The 19860-nt window shown below is 49.2% G+C and overlaps 1 protein-coding gene across 2 annotated transcripts; it reads left to right on the top strand.

The window, feature by feature from the left end:
• The first annotated feature begins 543 nt into the window (after positions 1-543).
• On the top strand, positions 544-14139 carry LOC106855617 (lymphocyte antigen 6E-like). 2 transcript variants are annotated; one of them, XM_088180155.1, is made up of 3 exons: positions 544-703; positions 10825-10944; positions 11852-14139. In XM_088180155.1, exons 1-3 carry the CDS (start codon positions 652-654, stop codon positions 12007-12009), a joined length of 330 nt encoding a protein of 109 aa, XP_088036281.1. In that variant the 5' UTR covers positions 544-651; the 3' UTR covers positions 12010-14139. The 2 variants fall into 2 exon arrangements, with proteins under 2 accessions (XP_088036281.1, XP_014735936.1); XM_014880450.2 differs by lacking the exon at positions 544-703 and adding an exon at positions 7999-8742.
• Positions 14140-19860: the final 5721 nt, after the last annotated feature.

The following is a 19860-nucleotide window of genomic DNA, read 5'->3' as shown; positions in this document are numbered from 1 at the left end:
CTGCTTGGCTGCTCTCTCTTCTGCTTCGTGGTGGGGCCTTCAAATTTAAGGAGAGATGGAATTTTGGCTGATTTACCTTAATTGGAGAGGGAAGGGGGAGGTGATGGAGCATTTTGCTGCTGCTTCTCCTTTGCATCCAGTCTGGGATGAAGGGAAAACCACTCACCTGCAGCCTGGTAAAAGTTGAGAAACCCCCGTGGGGTTTTAAGGAAAAAAAAAAAAAAAGTGAAGGATTTCCAGAGGGTTTTCCCCCGCCTCCTTCTCCTCGTGAGGTCTGACGTTGCAAAAACAAGGAGGAAAAAAAAAAGGGAAATAAGGAAGAGAGACTTTGAAGGGAATATTTTGTCAGCTTGAGAACAAAAGGAAAAGGACATTTGAGGTTGTGGCTGCTGTGATTCAGACGCTGTTTCTGTGTTTCTGAACGCAGTGAATGGAGGCATTTCCTTTTCCAACCTTTTTTAGCGGGAGACAAGAGCGCGGCTGTGGTTTGGCATAAATAAAAGATGTGCTGAAAGAGCTCCCTGCATTTCTGTCCCTTCACACTCAGCCAGGCTCGGCTGGATGGAAAACCAGCCCCAATTGCAGAGCCATTATCCTGGAAAAGGAAAGCGACCTGGGGGAAATCCCTGGGATAAACTGAAGGACTGGTGAATGAGGGGCAGAGGAAAGGCTTCCAAGGAAGGATGGAACTCCAGGATCTCAGGTTTGTACTGGTTGAAGGAGAGTTGATGCTGGCTGTGGGGTGAGGATGGCTGCACATCTCCCACTAGGAATGAGTGGATAACATCCAGCCTGGCTCTTCCTTTCCCTATTTTTGGCCAGTGGACACCTCTGTTACTCAAAACAAAATAAAGAATCAGGAGCAGCTCAGCTGAATTGTCCCAAGCTCCATGATTGGCTTCTCCAGACTTTGTTCCTGAGCCACTGCAGGCTGGGGCAGGAGAAATCCCAATAAATTACTTTGTTAATATTCTTAATCCAAGCTGAGATTAAGCTGCAATTATGATTTCATTGGCTTTGGCTCAGGAATAAGCCTTGGGATAAAGGCTCTCCCAGCTGCAGGGAGGCTCCAAACTTCCTTCTGCTGCTGTGAGCCTGGAAGGAAGAGGGGAGCATGGAATCATGGATTGGTTTGTGTTGGAAAGGACCTTCAAGAACATGGAATTCCATCCCCCTCTCCTGCAGGGACTTGCTCCAAGCCCCATCCAACCTGGCTTTCAATACTTCCAGGGATGGGGCAGCCCCAGCTCCTCTGGGAATTCCATCCACCACCTTCAGAAGGAAGAATTCTTTTCCAATATCCCATCCAACCCTGCCCTGTGGGAGTGGGAAGCCATTCCCCCCATCCTGCTAAAAAAAATACCTCTTCCAGGTGTGATGTGATGCCTTTCCAGACTGTAGGAATGTCCAGAGGGTCCCTGGGCTTGCCCTGTGTTGCAGGAGGCAGACAGCTGATTACTTCCCAAAAAATGCCGTGGTTCCAGGTGGGTGGGTGGCATTCAGGCTGCCCCTCCTCCTGGAAACGGGGCAGACGATTTTCCTGGCAGGATGGGATAACAAGGAAGTCTCCAATCCCTTCCCAGGGTCACCTGGAGTTGAATTGAGCTCATTCTCTGGCATCTCTTCCACCTCTTTCTCAAGGTTTTGTTGGGATTTTCTACTTCTGAAGGCTGGATTTGCTGAAGTGGAGGTGGCAATTAACCAGCTTTAATTGGGGCTCCTGTTCCAATCTGGGCTGTCCCCCGGGCAGAAACAGCTTCTGACTTTCCCACAGTTCATTCCTGGTGCAGGAAGCAGCACTTCAATTGGAGGGAACACCTGGAGGGCTCAAATTTCCACTTTCCCCCCCTCTCCTGTGCATCCCTGGATCCAATGCTGGATTTCTGACACAAACAGGCATGGAATGAACTCAGATGTCCTCCAACCCAAATTCTGTTGCTGCTAGGGCTGAGAGTTGAAGGTGATAAGGGGAGATAAACTGGACCCAGAAGGTCTGGCTGTTTTTCCAAGCCCAGGAACTTGACAAAATCCCTTTTTTTATTATTATTTTTAAAATTTGTCTTCTCTTCCTTTGCCTGTAGGACCCTCTACTGGAAGGCTACAGCCATAATTTTATTCTATTTTTCCTCCAGCCATTGGGGCAGGCTTTGGTGTGTGGCCCTTTGAGCAAAAACCTGGATGAACTGAGGCTGCATAACCCCTGACTCTCTTTTGTGATTAAAAAAAAAAGTAATATGTATTTTTTATTTATTTTATTTGTTTGATTTTCTTCTATGTTTGAAAGAGCTGCTTCAAGGGGCTGTGCTGGGTCATCCTCACAGGGCCCTTCTGTGTGCTGGGAAAAGTAAAATAGCACCACAAAAATGACCAAAGCAGGAGATATAATTCCAGAAATAGAGCAGAGAATTGCTCAATCCAGGTCTTCCTCTTTGAATCCAAGAGAAGGTTGTTTGTTGTCCCTTTAATTTGCTATTTTCTATGGATGCTTCTGCCCTGCTCAGGTGAGACCCACCTGGAGCTCTGTGTCCAAATCTGGGATCAGAAGGATGTGGAGCTGCTGGAGCAAATCCAGAGGAGGCCACAGAGATGCTCCAAGGGCTGGAGCCCCTCTGCTCTGGAGCCAGGCTGGGAGAGCTGGGAATGTCCAGCCTGGAGAAGAAAAGGATCCAGGGAGAGCTCAGAGCCCCTTCCAGAGCCTAAAGGGGCTCCAGGAGAGCTGGAGAGGGATTTGGGACAAGGGATGGAGGAACAGGACACAGAGAATGGTTTCCCACTGCTAGGGGGGAGGGAGAGATGGGATATTGGGGAGGAATTCCTCCCTGTGAGGGTGGTGATGGGCTGGAATAGAGTTCCCAGAGAAGCTGTGGCTGCCCCTGGATCCCTGGAAATGTCCAAGGCCAGAGTGGATGGGGTTTGGAGCAACCTGGGATAGTGAAAGGTGTCCCTGCCCATGGCTGGGGGTGAAACTTTTAAGCCCCTTCCAACACAAACCATTCCATGATTTTACTGCCAGGCCATCTGCTTCGAGTTTGTAAAACCTCTGGATTGAGGCTTCTTAGATTTGTTTGGAATGAGTTTGTCTTGACCTGCCTGTGGCTTTTTAAAAATTATTATTTATTTTTTTAAATTCTTGGCTGAGTGGGAAGAGCAATTTTCCTAATTGACCAAGCGGTGCAGGCTAATTAGCTCTGCTTTTGTTTAGCTTTGTATGGAGCAGCTGTAGGTTTGTATAAATAGCAGTACCAAGCCATCATTCAGTGCAAGATGAAGGCTTTGTGCCTCTGATCCAAGGATACAGAATAGGGAAATTCTGGCTTGGAGGTCTTGAGGAGGGGAAATGTGGGATGGGAGAGAAGGGCAGGTATGGAGTGATTGGATGGGGTGAGCCCTGGCACAGGTTTCCCAGAGAAGCTGTGGCTGCCCCATCCCTGGAAGTGTCCAAGGCCAGTCTGGATGATGATCTGAGTAACCCAGGACAGTGGAAGGTGTCCTTGTCCATGGCAGGGGCTTGGATTGAGATGTCCTTCAAAGTCCAACATAAACCATTCCATGGTTCTATGAGTTGTCTTCATGGAAAAGCCTCCATCCAGATTTTCCCCTGTTGTTCTGCATAGGATTAATCTTTATTTTCCTGGAGCAGGCAGGATGATCCTTGAGATGAGATTTCCTGGATGGTCCCTGAGATGCATTTCCACCTTAGGATATTTTATGGAGTCACAGGCTCCAAGGCTCCAGGATTGACCCCAACTGGACAATCAAAATTGGGGTCCTGGTCCTCACAGAGTGTCTTCTCCTGGCTGGATGCAGCACCAAGGAAATCCAGGAATCCCCATCCTGGGGTATTTAGGAAGTCAGTAGAGAGATATATTAAGAGCTGGGGTGGAAGTTGGTTTTCCTTCTCCTTCTTGCTGTCACAGCTCCCAAAAAACTTGGCCTGCGGGCTTGAAGTGCCCTTGGAAGCTTCTTGTCCCATGCTGATTCCTCAGAATCATGGAATGTTTTGGGTTGGAAAAGACCTTAAAGCTCCTCTTGTTCCATCCTCTGTGGTGGGGACACCTTCCACTATCCAGAGTTGCTCCAAGCCCCATCCAACCTGGCTTTGGACACTTCCAGGGATTCCAGCTTACGTGGACAACCTGTGCCAGGGCCTCACCATCCTCACAGGGAAGAATTTTTTTTTTTCCCAATATCTCATATAAACATTCTCTCTACATCTACCATTAAAAGAAAAACAATTCCAAGATGTTTATTGTTTATTCCCTTTTTATGGAGAGCTGACTCATAGCAAGGCTGGTGGCTGGGAACAGGTTGTTCATGGAATTACACAGGGAATAAAACAAATGGGAGTGAGTAGGAGGAAGAGCCAATCCAGATCATCACAGCCCCAGCTCTCTGAGTGTCTCAGCCAGATGGAAATTTCAGAAGGTTTATGGCAAAAAAGTCTTGAAAAATAATAATAATTTACAGCTCCAGTGGTATTGTTCCAGTGTCTTCTCTGGAGAAGGTCTGGGATTTTGGAGATGAGATTTTCAGGGATAGTCCTACTTGGTCAGGTCAAAGCCATGCTGAAGAACACATTAGGAATTAAAAAGTGTGGACAGCTCTTTGCTAGCCCTTGGAATCATGCATGGATTTTCCATGTATTATTGGTATAGATTCCATGACAGCTCTTCTGCAGTAATTCCAGCCCCAGGGAAGCTCAAGGGGCTGTTGGATCCCCCCATTAATGTCCCCAATTACAGGTGTAATCCTTTTTGTGACTTAATCCAGATCCAGCTGGGATTTGGGCAATACAGGAGCCCCAAAGACACCATAAAATCAGGTAATACCCATAACCAGGGTTTTGGGATGGTCCTGGGGCACCACTTCCCTGCCTTGCTTGCAAGAGAGGAAGCCAAAGGGCAAATTCTCAACCCTGGGCTGCCCACACTTGGTTCCTGATCCTGAGTGTCTTTTCCTCGTGGAAATAGACATGGAGAGCACCCAGGAATGGGGAAAGTGTGGGAGATTGGCAGGAGCAGCCACAAGGATCAAGCCCTTCCATGATTTGACATGCAAAGGACTTAAAGCTATGTGGGATGAGCTCCAAGCTCCTCTTGGTTTCCCTGGAATCTGAGCCCCTGTGAGGGTCTGAGGTGAGGCCAGGTCTGTGTCAGGGGCATGGTGGTGACAGCTCACCTTGGTGTCCTGATTTTGACGAGGTCACAACCAGGCAGGATGCAAAGAATGAGCCTTGAAGGGTCAGCACAGAGAATTCCCTGTGGAGAAGGGATGGAGAAAAGGGAGGAGGGATGGAGGAAGGGAAAAATCACTATTCACTGTCACTGGGCCAAGGAAAGGAGGAACTGGAGCTCTCATCCAGGAGGTGCTCAATGCACACAGTTCCTCTTCTCCCAGGGCCATGTGTCCTTCAAAGTGCTGTCATTCCTGACAAAAAGTGGTGCCATACTTGGCCTCTTCCTCCCACAAAAACCCCACCAAAAAATGAAGGATGGGGAGCAAGACCCTGCAATTACTTCAGTGGGTTTTATTTAGGGCTGGAATATCCCTGGGGCTGAGAACCAATTCCATCCTGCAACCTCTGATGCACTAGGACCGGGTGGGGAATGGTAAAACGGAGGGATAGATGGAATTACCTGGGAATCTTCTGGGATGCCACCTGAGAAGGGATGAGGCAGGTGTCTCACCCTCTGACCACAGGGAAGCTGAGTGGGTAAAAACTTCAGGACATTTAACAGGAAAAGGTCCCATGAGGCCAATCCATGATGTTCCTGTCCTTCCTTATCACTGGGTTTCCTACGTGGATGCTTTTCTGAGGCCATTTTTGAGAAGAACCCAGTATAAGGCTCCCCAAAAAAATGAGCAGATCCCTGTTCCTTGACTTCCAATCTCTGTTCTGCATCCAGGACCATTCAACAGCCAGAACATTCCAGAGGTCAGGCAAACAAAGCCACATTTCCATGGCTCCAACACAGGCGTGCAGGGCAGTGTTCCAGAGCCAAGAGTAAAATCCAGGATCAAGTTCTCATCCTGAAGAATGTGATTCAAATGCCTGCAAGGGCCTGATCTCCAAGGATGAACCTAAACTAGGGAAATAAACAGTTGCTGGGAACATCCCTGGTCTGGAACATCACCCACAACATTTAATTAATTGGTTTAATTGTTGGCACATGCCCTGGTGAGGTTCTAGGATGGACCAACCATCGTTACTCCATGGAATATCTGGAATAAAACAAAGGAAGGATTATTCCCAAGAGACTGATATCCACCCCTTAGCCTCTGTGCTGGAGATGATCCTGGAAAAGTTGGATTTACTGCCACTGCTGTATCCTATGGCTACTGGGACACCTTTTTTCCAGATTTTCACCCTGACCCAGCCAAGCCTTCCATGCTCCTTCCATGTGTTGGCCATCCTGGGGCTCCTGAGGAAATGCCAGCCATGGCAGTGTCACACCTCACACCTGCATCACACATCCCCAAGGCCGGGATGGTAACTTCTCAAAAATCTGGTTCAGTGGGCCACTGGCAATCCCCAAAATGGGAATTGACCCATCGTGCACTTTTGTCCTGCATCCCACTTGTCCCTCAAACCACTCCTGCCAGTGGGGCTGTGGTGGACCACTTCCCATGGCCTTGGAGATCCTCTTCTGGCTGTCAGTGAGGAGCAGATTTGAATCCCTGGACTTGGTGATTTCTCTCTGGATCTGTGCCAGCCAGGAGATATTTGTGTTGTCAGTGTTTGGAACTGAGGGAATAAACATTGTTAATCATGGAATGGTTTGAGTTAAAAGGGACCTCAAAGACCCTCTTGTTTCAACCCCCTGCCACAAGCAGGGACACTTTCCACTGTCCCAAGTTGCTCCAAGCCTCATCCAACCTGGCTTTGAACACTTCTAGAGGTGGAGAGCATACTGAAGAGCAACACAATTACTTTTCCATGTTTTTTTCTCAACAAAACAGTCAAAACTGGTGAAAAGAAGAGGGCAGGGTGCTCCCACTGCTGCAGGATGCTGAGCCTTGGCTTCCCAGGCTGACTTCCAGACTCCCCCAGAGAGTCACCCCTGATGCCACGATGAATCAGGCTGGCCAATCCTTATTCTCTGGAACAGGTCCTGCTCTTTGGTCAGTGCCTTGTGACACCTGGCAGCAGTGACACACCTCCTGCAGCATTCCCGAGGCGTGCAGTCCCCGAGCCTGGCACGGTGTCACCTCTTGGGCAAGAGGTGTGGTTTATCCTCTCCACACCCAGGTGTTAGACCCATGGGAGAGGAATGGCTGGTGCTCCTGGGGTTATCAGGGCTGATTTCCCCATCCTGTTGATCCAGTTTTACGTCAGCAGAGTCGGTGGTGTCAGAAACCTCCAAAATACCTGTGAATCAAGCAAAAAAAGCTCCCTGCAAGATTTTTCCCAGCTTTTCTTTCCTTGAAAAGGAAGAGGTGGTGGGTTTTGGTGTCTCTTTGATCTTCCTCTGGCTGTGCCTTCACTGTGGTCAGTGATTGATCCCACTGGATGCTCTAAATGTCTTGGATGAGCATTTCTTCTGTTTCAGGGAATTTTCCTCATCTCGTTTGGCTCCTGCCAAGAAAATCATGTTGACCCTCAGTTATTTTTACCCTCACCTCATCCATCTTTCTTCCACATGTTTTTGGACCCTCTGCCTCTTCTGCTTTTCCATCTCCTGAATCCCAGGCTGTGTCAGTGTCTGCTCTCTTTTCCTGCAGGATGGAGAAGGAAAAGCCAACACCTGATTGCCCAAGTGGCTCCTCCTGCTTCACCCTCTCTGCTCCTTGGTGGCTTGGTGATTCATGGAGATGTCTGCTGATGTCCAGCACTAAACATCCTGGTAACTCTTTCCTTGGAAGCACAAGTGGGACAGGCAGTCAGATGGAAGCCCCAGAAGGGATGAAGTTATCAGCTCCAGCTCCACCCCTTTCATGCAGAGAAGCTGTAAAGGCTGAGAATGTTTTTGTCTGACTGGTATTGAGCAGGACTTTGTGCTGGATGCTGCATGGAAAAGGGGACAAAGATATTTTTAACCCTTGCTGGAAGTGTTCAAAGCCAGGTTGGATGGGGCTTGGAGGCAGTCCCTGTCCCTGGCAGGGGGTTGGGATGAGATGTTTTTTAAAGGTCCACTCCTACCCAAACCATTCAATGATTTTATGATTTAAGACTTTGTAGGTAACCAAGTTATGCATTTCCTGTCCCCATGAATACCCAGCTTGGTTTACCCTGACTGTAGATGTTGGGAGTTCTCCAGGTCTAACCCTGGAAATGGACTTGGCATAATCCACCCAGAAAATTCCATTAATTTATGCCACTTGTTCCCATTTTCCTTGGAGAAAAGGAGAATAACCTGGCCACAGATGTGATGATCAGAACAAAACCCCCACCCAGCCACCAGCATAACTGCTGGCCTGACCAGAGACGAATTAAAGGATTAATCCCAATAAATGCTGTGAATTCCCAGAGTGCTTTCACTGCTCCCTGGAATCCCCAGCCCAGCCTGAAGGCAATGCCGAGGTGAGAAAACAACCCACGTGCATTCCTGGCCTCTCATCTAATCCATGATCCCTGCCCACTCTTTCCAAATCATTGGCTTCCTCATCACTCCATCCAAAGGCAGGGGAGATTTATATCCTGTCCCCAGGTGAGGGTGTTTTTCCTGGGCTGCGGAGACGACCTGGAGAAGATGAAGTTCTCCCTCCTTGTGGTGCTGGCTTTGGTCCTGTTTGCAGCTCAAGGTGAGGTTTGCTCCTAGATAAAGTACAGCTGAGTGTTTTAAAGGTAGGAACGCCTCCTATCCAGGGAAAGAAAGCTCCTCAGCTCTTGGAATGGTGCAGGTGAAGGACACTGTGCTTGTTTTGGGGGTTTTTGTCTAGAATCTCAGTCTGGGTGTGTGAAAAGTCTATTTTTTTTGACTGGAGATTTCCCTGCCCTACTGGATTTTTATGGAAACGAGACAGTAAAAAGGAGGCAGTTCCCATTGGTCTGCCTTTGAGAGGCTTTCCAGGGTGTTTTTCTGTCGGGGTGGTGCAAGGCTGTGGTTATTCCTAAATTTTGATGAAGATAGCACAATGTGTTCCCGGTCCACGAGGGCCACACCTCCAACATCTGGCCCTGTGCAGATGTTTCTACCCATCTCCAAAATCCCACAGCTTGCTGACTTCAGAGATTTTGGGAAAAATTCAGGAAATTAGGGAGAATTTGGGCTGTGGGCTGAACGGGTTAATGAAGGTGGGTATTTGCATAGTGACTGTGTTATAGATGGTGCATTTTATTTCATGGAGAAATGGTAAATTAAATCAGAGCCTTTTTAAAGGAATATGATCTTATATCCTCTATAGACCAGAGAGAATAAACCTTATCCTCATTTTGGAGAGCAGGACAGGCTTTGCCAGTGCTTGGAATTGTGCCACACGTCTGGTGCAAAAAAAAGAATTCCTCAGAATAGTTATTTCTGGCTCATTGTGGCCTAAGAATACCTTTCTGCTATTTAGCTTTGTTCACTCACCAGAACAGTGATCCTGACAGATTTCCAAGTGTTAACAAGGCCCGGGAGACAGGGAGGTTGTCCTCAGTGCCAAAATGAAGCCTGGCCTAATCCACGTTGGATTATCCAGGCAGTAAAAATTAAACATTCACTGCATGTGTCTTAGGGCTGAATTCTCACAGCAAAGAGTAAAAAAAAAATTCCTTCTCCTCATCTTCTTTGTCCTTTAAACCTGGTTCTGGATTTCTTTTTGGGGGCACTGATGTCCCATCCAAAGACAAAGGCGTGGGAACCTGAATTTTTAAGCCCTGGAGGTCCCAATTAACCCTCTTCATCTGCCAGTGCTTTCTGCTTAATTAGGCTGCAGTTCAATAGTCCCAGCAAGCAGAAAAAGTGACCCCAGGCGCCTTGGGACATCCTTGGAAACTCCTCCAGGAGTCCCTGCCCTTCCCTGCTCCAGGCATCACATCAAACTTGGTGCCCTCAGCCTATCAGATTGAAGGAGGGCAAATTTAAGTTGGAAATATGGAAAAAATTCCTCCCTGTGAGGGTGGTGAGGCCCTGGCACAGGGTGCCCAGAGAAGCTGTGGCTGCCCCATCCCTGGAAGTGTCCAGGGCCAGGCTGGATGTGGCACTGAAAGAGTGGATTGGCTCTGTCAGCTCCATGGCTTTTATCAGACCTGCACCTCGTGGATTTGAGATTCCATGAAAAGTAGGGAATGATTTTTGTTGCTGGCATTGCACAGAATCCCAGAATCATTTAGGTTGGAAAAGACCTCCAAGATCCTCAAGTCCAACCTTTGATCACCACCAGGGCTCTGAGTGCCACATCCAGGCATTCCTTTGACACGTCCAGGGATGGGGACTCCATTCCACCTCCCTGGGCAGCCCCTTCTGATGCCTGACCACCCTTTCCATGAAGAAATTCCTCCTGATGTCCAACCTGAACCTCCTCTGGTGCAGTTTGAGGCTGTTTCCTCTTGTCCTGTCCCTTGTTCCCTGGGAGCAGAGCCTGATCCACCCGTGTCTGTCCCCTCTTTTCAGGGAGTTTTGGAGAGTTAGAAGGGCCCCCCTGATCCTCCTTTTCTCCAGGCTGAGCCCCCTTCCCAACCCCCTCAGCCATTCCTGGTGTTCCACACCCTCCCCCAGCTCCATTCCCTTCCCTGGACATGCTCCAGCCCTTCAGTGGAGGGACAAAACCGGACACAGGATTTGAGACGTGGCCTCAGCACAGAGGGACAATCCCTGCCCTGGTCCTGCTGGCCTCACTATGGCTGGCACAAGCCAGGATGGTTCCATCTCCCTCTTCCCAGTTTTGTGTCTATTCCTGCAGCAAATGCCCTGTACTGCTACACCTGCAACTGGGAACAAAGCAACTGGAGCTGCCTGAAGGCTGAGAAGTGCTCGGACAAGGACGAGTACTGTGTCACCAACGTGGCCTCGGTAGGAATCGGTAGGTGCCGGCTCTGGGTCCCCTCGTGGGGACTCAGGAACGGGATCTGAGGTCTGGGCTGGATTTGTGATGGGTTGAGGAGCCCTTGGGAAGCACAAGTGGGAGCTGGAGCCCTTCCCTAACCCAGCGTGGCAGTGCTGAAGGTTTGGAATTCTCCTCCCCATCACACACCGAGATCTTCCTCTTCAGCTGTTGTTTTATTCCTGCATTGAAAATCAGGGGACATTGGGAGGAGAAGAAGGATCCTTCAGAGGGAGAATAAATAAATTTGAACCTTCTTTGCTCTCTGAGAGCAGAGCCCAAGCCCAGCCTGGTTGCACTCTCATGGAGTTGTGCAGAGCCAGAAGGTCCCCCCCGAGCCTCCTTTTCTCCAGGATGAGTCCCTTTCCCAGCTCCCTCAGCCTCTCCTGGTGCTCCAGACCCTTCCCCAGCTCCATTCCCTTCTCTGGACACACTCCAGCCCCTCAATTTCTTTGTTGATGTGAGGGTCCAAAAACTGATCTCAAGATTTGAAGTGTGGCCACACCAGTGACAAGAAAGGGGAAAAATCACTTCCCTGGTCCTGCTGGTCCCACTACTTCTGATCCAAGGCAGATAGAGAGGAAACAGAATTATTTCCCTCAAACAGAGAAGCCTGGAAATGTGATTTAAATCCAGGAATGAACGTTGTCATTGTACACCTAAAACAATCTTGAGAATGCATGCTGGGAAGTGCTGGATGCCCAGCATGGATATGGAATTCCTTGTGTAGGAGGTCACCAGCAATTCCTGGGCTGTGGTGGGACCAGGATGGGTCTCATGCTGATCTCTGGGGCTGTGGGGGGACAATGGCACTCATCTGCATCCTGCACAAGGATGGCTCAACAAACCCCGTTGCTAATCCCACTCTTTTCCTTCTCTGGGCCAGGCTTTTTGTCCCTTTGGAAGAGGATCACCAAGAAGTGCTCCAGCACCTGCCCACACCACAATTTCCTCCTGGGCCTGGCCACCTACACTTCCTACTGCTGCCAAAGCTTCCTGTGCAACCTGAGTGCGTGCCCAGGGCCACGGCTGGCTCGCCCATGAGGTGCCAGGGAGTCCCATTCCATGTCCTTCTCCAGCTGCCCAGTGCTGCTGGGAGAAAATGGATCCTGAAGGACTGAAGAGCTTGGCCAGATTCCCCCAGGAGGGTGTGGACATCAAACAAGAGGAACAGATAAAGTATTGTTGTCATCTTCTTGTCCTGTGGTGTCTCCCAACCTTCTGCTCATTTTCTTCTCAGCCCTGAGCTCTGTGGCTCCAGCATCCCCACCAGAGCTCTGAGTGCCACATCCAGGCATTCCTTGGATGCCTCCAGGGATGGAGATTTCCATTTCTGTGAAGAAATTCTTCCTGATGTCCAACCTGGACCTTCCCTGGTATAACTTGAGGCCGTTTCCTCTCATCCTGTCTTTTGTTCCCTGAGCAGAGCCTGACCCACTCCTGGCTGCACCCTCTTTTCAGGGGGTTTTGGAGAGTCAGAAGGTTCCCCTGAGCCTCCTTTTCTGCAGCTCCCAGCTCCCTCAGCTGCTCCTGGTGTTCCAGACCCTTCCCCAACTCAGTTCCTGTCTCTGGACACTCTCCAGCCCCTCAATGTCTGTCTTTTCATGCTCTGTCCTGCAGCTTTGGGAGGGAGATGCTCCTTCTGCATTTCCTGCATCTCCAGAGGGGTTTTCTCCTGGAATTTTATCCTATTTTGGGTGAAGCTGGAGCCACAGAGTGGAATCTTCTGGGCAAAAATAACAACCCCTCTTATCTGCACATCTGTCCCCACCTCCACTTCCAGCACCCTTGGGAATCCCTCCCTTCACGTTGCTTTGCTGTTGTTGGAGCCACACGACCTCACCCAGGGCCAGCAGCTCCCTGGATTCACAATTCCTGCCCCTTGGAACTGTGTCTCCCATTAGTTCACCTTTTCCTCAGACATCCCCCAGAGCAACAGCAGGGGAATCATGGAATGTCCTGAGCTGGAAAGGGATCCACAAAGATCATCAAAGTCCAGCTCCTGGTCCTGCACAGGACAAGAGCTTTTCCCCAGCACTTCTGGAACTCTGTCAGGCTTGGTGCTGTGGCCACTTCCCTGAGGAGTTCCAGAGCTTGAAGATCCTCTGGATGAAGAACCTTTTCCTAAAATCCAGCTTAACTTTCCCTGATAGATCTCCAGTTGTGCCCCAGGCACCAGAGAGAAGAAATCAGTGCCTCCTCCTTCACTTCCCCTCATGAAAAGCTTTTGCAGCATTTGGGTTGAGCTGCTGAGGAAACTTTGAGAGGTTTATAGGGAAAACAGAGATTCCAGAGATTTGATGGAGATGTTTCCAGAGGATGCAGAGAAACGAGGGTAAAAAGGGGCTGGAAAAATAAACAACGACAAGACAACAGAGGTTTTTTCATTGCCAGATGTGTGCTCTGAGTGCCTCTCCTTTCTCCTAAACAACACTTTTTTGGAAGAATTTTCCACTGGAAAAATAATGGGAATGCTTTAACCCGAGTCAAAGCTCCCAAATCTGCAAAACATTCCTCAGCCAAGGGATGACGATCTGTGCTGTGCCTGCAACCCAAGCCTGGTAAACAACGGGGACAAAAGGGGCTTTGAGCTGTGCTGCCTCGGGCTGGAAGATTTCTTCCCAAATTCTGCAAAACAGGGAATTTTCAGGGGTGTGTCTCTCACTTTTATTAATCAACTCCTGCTTTCCTTCACCCCTTCCTAACATGTGAAGGGTCCTTTTCCTCTTATTTACAGCAAGATCTCTTCCCAACCCTCTCTGGGAATTTTTATTTCCCACCCTAAAGCAATTCAAGCCCCCTCCCTTCCCCTGAACCCAAAGCTCTTAATTTACTCATCACACAATATTTCCTCATCAATACAACAAACAACAACAACAACAACAAAAGGTTTTTGTATTTTTTCTCCTGTGTGCCAGAATTTTTCCACTCTCTGAAAGCACTGAGGAATCCCAATTGGACAGACTCTAATAATTAATATTTAATTGGGTTGGATTTATTCTTCCTGCAGTCGTGGAGACAGAGGCTCCCCCAGCCTGTAGGAAAACACAGTTGGGAATTTTTTTTGCTGCTTTAAAGCAAAACTGTCTGGGTTTTTTTGCTTGATTTGCTGTGCCTTTGCTGCAGAAAAAACTTCCTTGTATCCATGGATAATAGAAAGGGAAAATAAATCATCCTGGGCATTGTTGAAGAGCAAAGAGTTATTTTTTAATAACATAAAAAATAAAGAGAGGAGGTTTAGATGGGATATTGGAAAGAAAATCTTTATTGGGAAGGGAGTGAGGCACTGGAATGGATTTCCCAGGGAAACTGTGGCTGCCCCTGGATCCCTGGAAGTGTCCAAGGCCAGGTTGGACGGGGCTTGGAGCAGCCTGGGATAGTGGGAGGTGTCCCTGCCCATGGCAGGGGGTGGCATTGGATGATCTTGAAGGTCCCTTCCAACCCAAACCATTCCATGATCCTGAAATTCCCACTGCAGCTCAGGGATATGGAAATCCCTCCTCCCTTAATGCCAATCAACCCTGGTGGCAATTACTCCTCTCCAAGACATTTGAGATGTGCAGGAAGGGGAGGAGGGTGTGATTCCCAACCACTAATTTTGACCAGGAATTAGGGCCAGCTGGGACCATGGAGAGATGGGAGTCATTAACACACGGATGAGGCTGCCCAGAAAATGACCCTGAGCTGTGTCCTGCAAGGCAACACCCACCCCTTGGATTGGGAAGGTGTTTGGAGGATCCTAAACAAAAAAAAGGGTTGTAAAAAACTTTTACTCCTCACTCCAGACCGCTCTGAGCCTCTCTGACCCCATCCAAAGATTGGACAGAGGTGAAGATGCTCCAGAGGCTGACCCCAGTGCTATTGCAGGAATTTGGGGAGGGAATACCCAAGCTGATGAACGTGGGGACAGAGGGGAGGGGGAGATTTTGTCCTCCAAGGCATGGAAAAAGCTCCCTGGAGGAAGAATTCCCTGAGCATGGCACTGAGAGAGGCAGCACAAAACAAACACAGAGCCCTTTCAGCGGCTGGAGCTGGCAGGATCACGTGGAATTGAGATGGAGCAACAACTGCAAATGGAATAATAAATGCCTGGCTGTGGATAATGATCAGTTTAAATACCTCAGGGACGTGCTGGATGGAGTTTGTGACGTGGTTCCTTCAGGTCCAGGACAGTCGTCACCCTTCATCTCTGCCATCAGAGCCACCAAGAGCCAAATCCCGTGGAGAAAATTTATCCCTGTGCCAATCCATGAGTGGGGGCGAGGCTGAGGAGTGCTGGGAGGGAAAGGGGAGTGGGATGGAGCCATCAAACCTTGACAAAGAGGGAGAGGAATTCCCAAGGCAGGGATCCATGGAAGAGGGGACATCAGATGGGGACACTGTCCCCCTGCCACCCCCACCATGAGATGAGTGGCAGGAAAACCCCAAACCTCCTCCCTAACCCCGGAGCTGCTTCCCAACTCTTTGTAGGGTTCAGGGAAGGGGGTGAGGTCCTCGTTTGGTCTGGGGGACATCTCTGGGGTTCCGGAGTGACCGGCTGGATCACAGAAACCTGGGAATATGGAGAGGGGAGAAGTGTCCCGGCTGCTCCCAGGGATGGACAAACGCATCTCTGAGCTCGTGACACTTTCCTGATGGGAGTTTGGGTGGAAAAGGTGCAGGAAATCCAGCTCTGGGGGAAATTCCAGCTTTTTGGGGAGCTGGAATTACCCCCAAACCAAAAGCTGGTAGCTGAAATGTCTGGAGCTGTTTGGGGTCAAGATGAAATGAAACAAACAGAACAGAAACAAAAACAACCCCCAAAAAACAAAACAAAACAAAAATAAAAAAAAAAAAAACAAAAAAAAACAAAAAAAACCCAAAAAACAACAAAAAGAGTGTCCTTAAAATTTTTAATTCTCCTATATTTCTTTTTTCTTTTTTTTTTAAACCTCTGGTGTCAGGAAACACATTGGATTTCCAGCACTCCAAACTGAAATAACTTTTAGGGATTCATGTCCTGGCCTTATCTAAATGCTGAATGCCTCAGTCTGTGTCTGCCCCACAAACTGCAGATTTTGGGATGAGTCCCCCCTGCCAGGACAGCACCTGAATGGCTCCATGGAGAGCCCCAAATCATTCCAGAGGCCCTGGGCAAGTGAATCCAAAGGATCAACCCTTTCCATGCCTTAATGAGTGGTTTTGAATCCCAGATTGACTGAGGAAAATAAAACCAATTAAAAAAAAAAAAAAAAAAAGGTGGCAAAACTATAAAAAGCCCACCCGCCTAAGAGGTGGAATTTGATGAAAGTTGGTACTTTTCCATAAAATTTCCATGTCTGGGGCACTAATGAATATTCTGAATTGCAGGAGGGGGAGACATAATAATAATAGTAATAATAATAATAATAATAATAATAATAATAATAATAGTAATAATAATAATAATAATAATAATAATAATAATAATAATAATAATAATAATAATAATAGTAATAATAATTTTAAAAACCCACTTTTTTAGGAAATTCTGGCTGCTTTCCAGCAAGAAGAGCCAGACAAAGCCCACGAGAGGGAGCTGCTGCCTCTGTCCCAGGTCACCAGCTCATGGAGAGCCGCCGATCCCGGAGCAATTTCCAGGGAAAAAAAAAAAAAAAAACCAACAAAAACGAGCAGCCGTGTGAGGGATGAGCTGGCTGGGTTGGAAACAGCCCAGGGAAGGATCCATGCAGGCTGGGGGTGAATCCTGATGATTCCAACCGAGCAGACAGCAGGTCCTGGCCATTCTCCAGTGTCTGCTCGCTCCCACGCCGTCGGCAATCCGGGATGTGCCTTGCTTTGGACTCCGGGATAATTGTGGAATATCCAATACCCTGTGCTACAACAGGGGGCATTTCCATCCGAATCCCAAAGCCCTGCAAGGTTTTAAGGGGGTGCGACCCTCTGTCCCACTCTTGGGAATCCCCAAAATTGTTGGGGGGGGGGAGGTCTGGAAGCACGAAGGGAACTTTTATTTTCCTCATGGCACCCATGAAGTTTTGGGGAGTAAAGAGGGGGTCAGATCGGATGGGGCTGTGCCTTTTTTGTCCCATTCTGGGTGAGTTTTCCTGATTTTCCTGTGCATCCCCTCTTTGCAGTGACTCCTTGTGCAGCTTCCCGCCCCTCGAAATTCCACTGGCTCCCTCCAGAAATGGTCACAGCCAAAACACGGGGCCTAATAATGGAAATTCCGCTTTTTCCCTCCTCTTCTCTGAGCTTTCACCCTGTCTTCAGCCTGATTCCTTCAGCAATTCCAGAGAAGTGGAGAAGGGAAGAAGATGTCCAAGATTTTTTTTTTTTTGGGGGAGAGGGTGGTCCAGGTGTGACTTCATGCCCAGCTTTTCCACCACTTCCCCGTGTCTGACCTCTGGAAGAGTCACTGGGTGTCTGACTCATTTGATAAAAATGGAGATAACAACTCCAGGTGACCTTAGGACTCTTTGGATCTCACTCCCTTGGGAATGTTTCATCCAGGGGTGACCTTAGAGCAGGATGAGGAGGGTCAGGTACCCACCCACAGTGGGCAGCTCCGTGCTGCTCCAACTGCTGGCAACGCTCCTCCTTCCCACAGCCTGTTGTGGCAACGCTGGGGCTGCTCCCACGTCGCTCCCTCCTCCAGAAATGCTGTTCCTTGACTCACTGGAAAGCTTTTGTTGGGAGTTCTCTTAGGAGCCAGGACTGCAAACACTGCAGAAAGACATCCCGGCCCTCCTCCCCATCACAAAGGAGCTCACGGAGGTGAAGATGAGGTGTGGCCATCGCTCAGGGCTTTGGCCACTTGGCCACTGCCTGATTTGGTGTCACCAGCGTGACAGGACTCGCGTGGGTTGAGGTTGCCCAGCAGGTCTGGTGGGATCAAGGACTCCTTGTTCAACTTGGAGGGTCCTGATGGTGTAAACAGAGGAGCTCTGAGACCAGGATTTGGTCCCAGGAAGGGATTCAGATCCCTGTGTCCTCAGAAAACCTGGGAAAGCTCCATTGATCTGCTTCCCCCTCCAGCAGCTGCCCACTCCCCAGCACTGTCACAGGTCTGTCACAGCACACAGGACAGCAGGGAGGAGCTCAGGGATCAGCTCCACCCTGGGGAATTGGGAAACCAGCTTGTCTGCTCATCAGCCAGCTCCCAGCTGGATGTCAGCAGGGAGAAAGGGAGGTGGTGCTTTACCCCCTCCCCACAGCAGCAAAACCCCAGGGAATCCCAGAATGGTTTGGATTGGAAGGGACCTTAAAAGTCATCCCTTTCCACTCCCTTCCACTATCCCAGGCTGCTCCAGACCCCATCCAACCTGGCCTTGGACACTTCAAGGGATGGGGAAGCCACAGCTTCTCTGGGAATTCCATTCCAGAGCTTCACCACCCTCACAGGGAAGAATTTCTTCCCAATGTCTGATCCAAATCTCTCCTCTTTCAGTTAAAAAATGTTTCTCTTATCCCTATGCTTATAATTCAAAGCTTTTCCTGGGCACGTGGTCCTTGCTGCAGGGTTGGATTATCTGCTCTTCCCGAGGTTTGCTGCCTGCTCTGGGGCTGACTGGGTTCAGAGGAAGCAGAGCCTGGTGGTTTTCCACATTTAACCACATTTCATTCCCTAAAATACCCCCAGTCCCCAAGGTTTGGTGGCAGAAACACACAACTTCCCCTGGATGCAGTCCTGCTTCCAAGGAGATCTGCAGGAGTGGTGTTCCACATCTCCCAGGCATTCCTGAAATGGTCTTTCCTCTTCTCTGCAGCAACAGGGAGCTGGGTTGGATGCTGTCCCATCAGTGTCCCCACAGATCGTGTCACCTCCCACCCCAAATCCTCCACCCGAAATTTGGCACCGCAGAAATGGGAAGAAGCAAACACGTGAAAGATCCCGAGGTTAAATCCTGCAGGGAGAGGCTCCATGCAGGCAGATAAACAGCACAGGGCAGGGGGTGTCCCCCAGCTGTGAGGACACGTGGCATGACATGCCTGTGGCACCCTTTCCATCCCCAAAACATCCAAATCTGTCTCCTGGGCACGGACTGGGAGGAGTTCCTTGGCACAGGAGTGTTGACAGTAGGAAAATGCCAAGTTTTTGACTGATTTATTGCTGTAGAAGTGGATTCGCAGCTCTTCTTCATTATCAGAGTACTTTGTGATCCTGCCCAGGATCCTTAAGTGGCTGAGAAACCCAAAGGAAGCAATTCCTGAGGATTCCTGAGGATTGCTTGGATGGTGTGGGGCAGCCTCCTCTTCTCTGGCCACTGTTCCCGAGGGGAATGAGATGGATCAGATGGGCAGGAGCCATCCCACCATCAGGACCAGGGGGCAGTGAGGACAGAGGGGATGCCATGGCTGGATTTTGGCTCTGGAAGTGCCACCAGAGGCACTGCTGGGTGCTGTGGAGGAGATTCCCAGGATGTCACTGTGAAAGCCATTCCCAGGGAACAAGGACAGACCTTTTGGCCTCCAGCTGCTCAGCCAATCCCAAATTTGTTCCTGTTGGCACATCCTTCACCCCATCTCCCTTTCAGCTTGAAGGAAAGTGGATTTTCTTCCACGTGGGGAGGCAAGGAGCAAAACCGGGGCCTGATGCCAAGAAATGGCATTCCAGGATGTTGTTCCAGAAATGGAAGGAAGGATGTTTCTGGAAATTTTCATGGACCTCTTTTTCCACTGGAAATCCTCTTTCCTTTCTCCTCTCCTGCTCCTTGAGCAGTAATTGCTCTGCAAAGCAAAGCTGGAGGGAGGCTGAGGAACCAGGACTACATTTGGGAATGCCTCTCCCAGCTCAAACTCGACTTTAAGGCTCTGGAATTCTTTGCTGAAACATTTTCAAGTCCCCTCAAGACCTGGCTGTTCTTTCCCTGACGGTTTAATACTTTGGGAATGAGTCAAAGCCTGGGACACAAT

The sequence above is a fragment of the Sturnus vulgaris genome, chromosome 1, assembly GCF_052056855.1.
Source record: "Sturnus vulgaris isolate bStuVul1 chromosome 1, bStuVul1.hap1, whole genome shotgun sequence".
NCBI classification, from domain to species: Eukaryota; Metazoa; Chordata; class Aves; order Passeriformes; family Sturnidae; genus Sturnus; species Sturnus vulgaris.
The sequence above is the reverse complement of the archived record's forward strand: the minus strand, read 5'-3'. Positions and strand labels throughout refer to the sequence as shown.

Excerpts from the sequence above, each read along its gene's own strand:
- LOC106855617 (XM_088180155.1), top strand. The coding sequence starts at position 652 with ATGAGGGGCAGAGGAAAGGCTTCCAAGGAAGGATGGAACTCCAGGATC. Across the intron at positions 704-10,824 it reads ATGGAACTCCAGGATCTCAG|CAAATGCCCTGTACTGCTAC; the intron begins GTTTGTACTGGT and ends CTATTCCTGCAG. Across the intron at positions 10,945-11,851 it reads CGTGGCCTCGGTAGGAATCG|GCTTTTTGTCCCTTTGGAAG; the intron begins GTAGGTGCCGGC and ends TCTCTGGGCCAG.